Consider the following 7,338-nt stretch of genomic DNA (forward strand, 5'->3'; position numbering starts at 1 on the left):
TGATTAGTGTTATATCAACCCCAAAATGCTGGTGAAACTAAACACCAGCAGATTGCGAGTTATTGTACAGAGAATCAAGTTTCCAATCCAGGTAATGAGGCAGCAACCTGATCAGCTTGGCCTGACAAGACCCTGCAGGTGAAACAAATGGCTGTAATAACCTGAAATGATGACCCTGGGTGCAGAGCCGTTATCAGAGTGAGAGGAAATGAGTTCAGAGCAGATATTGCATGAGGAACGGAAGAGAAAAGATTAATGGGCGCATTAAGGGACGGAAACATTGCAGAACAGAGAGTAAAATTATTAACCCGAAGAATTGGATGAGTTTGCTGAGATGAGTAAAATGGGTTGAGGAAATGTCTGGTGCAGCAGCTGGGAAAGCAGCGTCCCAGGAATGATCAGATTATCATCAGGGATCCTACACCCTTCATCAGCAATCAGCCAAATGGGTTCCAGTCATAAAATTGGTCTTTGCTAAAAACAAATACCTTCCTCAAGTTAACATCGACAGCTTGATGGAGACAGTTCACATGCTGCTTTTTACTGAAAAAGGCCATGAAATTATCATCAATTCAATTCAATTACAAAATACTTCAATCCTAAATGGAACTAGATTAACATATTTTACATTTAGGTAACAGATGATACATAAGTTGCTCAGACATTTTTTATTATTCTGAGGTCTGCTGCCTTAGAACAGGCCCTAAAAGACATGAAAATAAAAAAAACAAGGGCGGCGAATGATAATTATTTCTCTCGCAATCACACTTAGTGAGGAGGATGGCAAAAAAGTTTTGCTGTTTTTTTTTTTTTTTAATTTAATAAAAAATAAAACAAAGAATGAATATTGGAATTCATACCCATACTTAGAGCAGTGGATGACCTGTGATGCTGTGGGCTCAACTGTCTTTCAAAAGACAGTTGAGAATAAATCTCATAGTCCATGATAGAAAACTGAAAACTGGTTGTTATTAGTTCTTCATACAGTACAAAGATTCAAAACGTATGACCTAACCACACAACAATTGCCAGTGGTTCTTTCCTCTGCATGCTCAGACCTTGAGAAAAGTTATAATAAAGATTACAAAATGCACTAAACGTGAATGAAAACATCAGGAACGTTCTATCACATGTCATAGCCTTTCCCAAAACGTCTCAGTTCTCAGGTTAAACCTTTGGGTAAAGTTATGTTTTAAACCACATTAGTTCCAAATGTCTGTGAAAGTAATTCTAGGTTTGATGGGAACACAAGACGGAGTGTAGGAAGCGGGACAGTCCCTCCACAAGAGAGCAGCTTTTCACACAACGCATTCCAGCATTCCCACATCCGCTGTTCTGTCTCACCGCCTGGTAACCGACTCTATGATCACTTTCACAGCACATTATTGAGACAACAAATGTCTCCATCAGTCACAGAAGAGCTCACAGGGCTGACTTGGTAATAGAGATGAGAGAGAGTACTTAATCACTGCCTGTTGGGTCTGTGAGGTTGGATACCTTCACTCTGTGTAGGTTGAACTTCAAAGGATGAAGAGAGCGGAAGAATTGAACGACGGAAAACTGATCAAATATAAAACTCCTAGTTTTCTGTTTTTATGTTCTTTTATTCAAATCAGTGGCTCATTTTTGGCCCTGAGTATAGTCGTATGTCTTTCAAATGTTTTCCCCAAGAACTCTTCGGGTTCCTAATTACCTTATCAAGGATTCATTCTGTGCGTGATTCAAATCTTGCTTCACCGCTCAGTCTGGGTTTTCTCCCATTCACTTGGATTGCTCTGATAAACAGGGACATTGAGGTAAGTTTACAGCACAGACAATTTCCTGTAAGCTCCATGGCATCAAACTGGTGCATACATCACATCAAAGACAAATGTCAGCGATTGAGTAAAGTTTCAGACTTTAGCAGAGTCCAAGCCTCCAGGAAGCAAATGTTTTCCAATAGCTGAGATCCCAGACCTTCCGTACAAAGTAAATATCACAGAACAAGATTCTGGTTTTACCAGGCTGGTAAAGACCAGACTGTTTTAGAAATTTCTTTTAAAATCTCAAAGTGGTCCATTATTAAAAACATTAATAACACGCACTCTATATAGATGAGTTGTAGTTTAAGAATTTATGGCAACACGAGCGACTAGTTTCTGTTTCAAATAAATTGCCCTGCAGCAAGAGGAAATAGGACAGCTTCAGGATGAAAAACGAGGAAGTCTTGTTCTTCATGTCTCAAGGGTCTTTCCCGAGAAGCAGTGTCACTCACAAAGCTCCTCTGTGTTCACACCCGGCCCTGATAATGAGCACAGGAACAACCTTCAGCTTCACAGGAGGTCAGCATAAATCAAGTTACAAACCTCACTGAAAACACTCTTCAGAAAAGCAAACATGCATCAGCTAGATATACGAATGTTTAGAAATAATCCAGAAAGATGTGGTCATATTCAATAAATTAGCTTATTAATATATTTAAGTAACTCGTGCCCTTTTCTGGACTGGTTCAGTGACAATGTCCAAATAGATTTAAATTCTCTTAGTTCATAAAACTCATGTGAAGTTCTAGAATAGCTCGAAAGCTTCAGGACAGATTATCACTTTGGAGTCCAGGTCAATAGAAAAGTACTTTCTTTGCGGTATTTTCAGTGACATTTTTTTAATTGGAGTAACAGATTACAGAGTAAAAAAAAAAACAATTCATCCTTCTTGGTTTGGCGTTTGATAAAGAATGAGAGGCATCTCCATTAGTACATCAGCTTTAAAGAAAGAGTCATTGGTGCATGAAAAACCGGATACCTGGCCAACGATCAAGAATACCTGAGACAGGAACCGAAACGCAGAAAGGAATGTGTCTGTGGTTTTGGATAGATTCGAGGTATTTTAACTCTAGATTCAAACTTCCTCCCTGTCAAAGAAATATTTAATTCATAAAGAGGATCAAACTTGACTGACAAGTTTGATCAGCAGTCATTATGACGCTTCCATGTGTGGATGATCTCAAAATTCATTACTCTTTCATGTTCTCCTTTTATAAGAACACAGAACAGACCAAAAGAATCCATCATTTCTGACTATGGTGGTTGACTATCGTTATGCACTTTTTCCACATTTATAAAGATGCTTAAAACCAGCTTTGTGATTTACAAACTGGTCTTAATCAATCTAAGGTGCTCTACAGAAGTCTAAATGAAAGCACCTAAAATGCCTATTGTTACACTCACACCTCACAAAGTTTCAAGAATTTACAAACTGTATTATAAAAATGCACCATTTGACACAAGGTCCAGCATTTGTCTGGCCGTCTTGTGTCTCCAGACATGGCAGAGACAGCCAGCCAGTTCTGAGATTGTCTTCAGTGAAAGTATCATGAAACCACACATCCTGTCATAAAAATCAAAGCTTTTGTGTTTATTTTTTTTTTCTTTGTGACACAATTGTTAAGTAAATCTATGAAAAATAGAAAGCATGATAAGGAAGTTAGCATTTCCAGGTAAGAATTTCACAAAAAATAAAATGAAATAAAAATGCTGTTTTCTTTAAGCCCCTTTAAAAATAAATGCTTATTCTTCACTACCTCCATTTAGCTCAGTCAGGCATCAGGTCAGCTCCATTCTCACTGAATCCAGTTCAGATACACTGACTGATTCTAGAATGATTGCTGCATACCTTCAGTTATAGTGAAGTTAACTATCCTGGAAACAAATATACCTCACAGTTATGACTGCTTTCACAGTTGTCATTTCTTCTATTACTTTTCTATTTTTGGCCGTAAATCCTCATCTTAAAGACATTTTCCTGAAGCATTGCCACGTTTTCTGGTGACGTCACAATAGGAATAAATCAACTCACAAGAGTGCTGTTGATTACTTTTAATTCAAACACAGATTTGTCCTTCAATTGTTTTTTTTTCTTCTCTAATTTATTTAATTGTATTCAAGGCTGCTAAAGAACCTTGAATATTTTCTGCTTTGTTTTCATAGTAATCTACTGAGAAACACATAGGAATGAAAAAAAAACAAAGTCATAACTATTGTTATAAACTGGCCTTTTTACTGACTCAAGATGAAACAGGTTTTGAAAACAGCTATGCCAAACGAAAGGCAACATTGTATCTGTTTTTTTTATTTGTTTTTTATCAAATATTTCCAGGTTTTTTGAGTGACAAATTGGTGCTGGGTCAAAATATCCCTAAGCTCTGCTCAAACAAGCTGTTGACCTCATGCAGAGGACGTGATCCATATCTTCTGCAAACCAATGATCTGCTTTTTCTCCCCAGCTGCAGGGAGGCGCGCTGCTTGTTTTGGCTGAAGGGCAGCAGGATTCAGGCTGGATGTTTGCTGTGTGGGACGACTCTGTTGCAGCTCAGGCGTGTCTGGAATGGACCGAGCCGTGCTGAGAGGCGGGAGGCAGGCAGAGGCAGAAGGCTTGTCTGGGCTTGTCCTCCAGCGGAGCAGGAAGGAGAGAGGGAGCAACGCTGGTGATCTGAGGCACCTTCATGTGGTCACAATGTGTCTGCGTCTGATCACATAACGTCAGGCCTAATCAGTAAACACAAGATGGAGATTGTAACCTCAGTCCTGCGACACTGGGAAATATTTGCTGCTTGCTACTGTTTTACTGCAAATGTTTGTGCTTCACTTCTCTGGGCAATTTTTAAAGAATTTGGGCTTTCCAGAATTTGGACCGCTGATGGTCCAAATATCCATGTTTGTGTTCCACAACAGCTTCTATAGACCTTTTTCACGGCAACCGGAAGCTGTATCTGATAGGGCTGCGGCACTTCCTGTTTTGGTGACTGTAATTCAAGTACTCTGAAAAATGTCTCTCATCATATCTTGGTGCAACTCCGTGATGAGGCTTTCATTGATCAAATGAAATCTAAACTGGACTTATTTTACTTCAACACCTTCATTGATGTGTTCACGTCAATGCAATAAGAATTATAAAATGTGTAACTAACCCTTTTGTTCCTTTGCATTTCAAATATCCAATCTCAAGCTGTGTGAATCACTGTAAATAGTTGTTACTCATGAAACATACAGAGATGTGCAAATATCTTTAAAAGGTAGTTGGATAATTTACAAAAATTTGTTTTCTTAACTGCAGTTGTCTTGAAACTTATGTTTTAAAATTTTTCTCCTTGAGGTTGTCTTCAGTATTTTTTTTAAATCTACAATTATAAAATCTGAAATAGTTATGGATTTTTTTTGTTTTTACTAGATATTGTAAATCGTACTTGATTTGTTTTCCATGCAATTCAACTTAATACAAAAAGAAAGTCAAGTGTGCTGCCAAAGTGTGTTTTAATTGAATATTTTTTGCAAATGTCCAGACACTTAACTTTTTACATAGCATTACAACAATTAACATACAGAAATCATTTAGTCTGCAACACAAAATGGGCCTTGATAATTTGCCAAAACACAACAGTTGTGCCAGATTTGATTGATAGTTCCTATCAAAGTGAGAGGCACCGGGGAATCCCAGATGTGGTAGCACTTTACTCTAGCGATTGCTCGCTCTACAATGATCTGCAGCCGAGCAATGGTCTGGTCTCCTCTGTCTCTTCCTTGCTGAACTGACCAGTATGTCTAAATGTTGGAATGATGAGTTTGGCTCCAACTTCATGAAGGAGGTCTTGAATGAGGAAGCCTTTATCTGCCATGACTTCGTCTCCCAGCTCAAGCAGAGGAAGGATTCCACTGACCTTTGTTATTTCTTTGTCGGAGATGCAGCCTGCGTACAACGCTGAAATAAATGTCACCAACCCACAAGGAGCAACTCCAATCAGCCCTTTGAGAGTGGTGTGGTTATTGTAGGCAGAGAACGTTTCAGACTGTAAGGTGAGGAATGATGGCGTTTCCAGAGCAACTTCTGTGCAGTCCAAGATGACACGAACATTTGGAGAGAACTTCAGAAATTTCTGAGGCGTACTGGCTTTTACCTTCTCAAGACTAATCCACAGGTTGATGGAAGAGAACACAATGAAGAGGTAGTTGGCCCAGGTGATGGTCACTCGGCTGACAGTAGCTATACTGACTTGAAACATGTCAGCAATGAGCTGCTCAACCCTGAATGAGTACATCAGGAACTCATCAATCAGAGGCAGGCAGCGGGCAAGGCTGGCTTCAGCACATGCTTCCTCTCCAAGTTTCTGTGCTCTGGTCCAGAACACCAGGCGTGATGCAGAGGGTGCAATGGACTCCCAGAAGATCCGGAACACACATTCAGATGGAAATTTGGTGTAGAACCGGATCTGGTCATCAGAGGCACAGTAGCGGCTAAAAAGTGTGGCAGACAAATCCACTTTTTGAAGTCTGGCCTCCAACTCCTTGATAGAATCCAGAGCTTCATCAAGTGCACCTGTAAAACCACAAAATAAAATAGGAAAACATACGGTTAGCAATAAGTTTTAATTATATATTTGAAACATTACTTCTGTGAAGATCAATACATGTTGTGAGTTAATCTTTCCACAAAATACATAACCACATAATCTCATTATTATGTGATCATAATAATAACAATATTATTATTATAGCAACAGTTATATTTTACAGAAATTCTCTTACATGGAAAATATATACAATATACTATCTTTTACCTGCGGGTGGATGTGTCGTGTAGTCATGGTCCGCAGTAGCATCTTCAGTCTGGTTAGCTTTCTGAGAGGACGAACTGCCGTTTCTTAACCCTCTCGAAAGCAGACTCTCTCATTGTCGGTGTAGTGAAGTTATTCCAGGCAAACAGGGAAGGAACAGATCCACTTCTAAGGCGGCTGGTGGTGGATCCGCTAACAAAATCCTCCGGTGTGAAGTGGCGGCTACATACGGAAGTGCTCCCCGTCTTTATGTAAAAGTCCGGACCTTCATCTCTTCGGATCGCCTGGATCCACTGCCTCCGTTTGTCCGGGTCCGTCGGGAACGCAAAGGCTGTTTTCTTGCCCCGCATGAACAACCAGGGACTGAATAAAAACAACTGCGCCGAGACTGAGCCATTTTCCTAGCCTTTTAATGCTAACGCTATAGCCACCGGAAGTTGTCCAAACCCACATCCGCTTTACAAAACCCGGAGTTAACCCCGCGCATGCGCACAACCAACCCGGCCCCGCGCATGCGCACAACCTCCCGGTCCCCGCGCATGCGCACAACCACCCCGGCCCCGCGCATGCGCACAACCTCCCGGACCCCGCGCATGCGCACAACCGCCCCAGCATCGCGCATGCGCACAACCGCCCCGGCCCCTGCTGGTGGATGTGTCGTGTAGTCATGATCCGCAGTAGCATCTTCAGTCTGGTTAGCTTTCTGAGAGGACAAACTGCCGTTTCTTAGCCCTCTCGAAAGCAGACTCTCT

At 40.6% G+C, this 7,338-nt stretch overlaps 1 protein-coding gene across 1 annotated transcript; it reads right to left on the reverse strand.

Annotated features, from left to right (window-relative positions):
- Positions 1-5,279: 5,279 nt before the first annotated feature.
- LOC129364524 (uncharacterized) lies at positions 5,280-7,073 on the reverse strand. The gene is made up of 3 exons (XM_055037195.1): positions 7,038-7,073; positions 6,590-6,695; positions 5,280-6,348 (listed from the first exon to the last, which is right to left on the reverse strand). The coding sequence occupies exons 1-3, from the start codon at positions 7,071-7,073 to the stop codon at positions 5,507-5,509; spliced, it is 984 nt and encodes a 327-aa protein (XP_054893170.1). The 3' UTR covers positions 5,280-5,506.
- Between the last annotated feature and the right edge of the window lie 265 nt (positions 7,074-7,338).

The sequence above is a fragment of the Poeciliopsis prolifica genome, unplaced genomic scaffold, assembly GCF_027474105.1.
Source record: "Poeciliopsis prolifica strain line A6 unplaced genomic scaffold, Auburn_PproV2 SCAFFOLD001, whole genome shotgun sequence".
Lineage (NCBI taxonomy): Eukaryota > Metazoa > Chordata > Actinopteri > Cyprinodontiformes > Poeciliidae > Poeciliopsis > Poeciliopsis prolifica.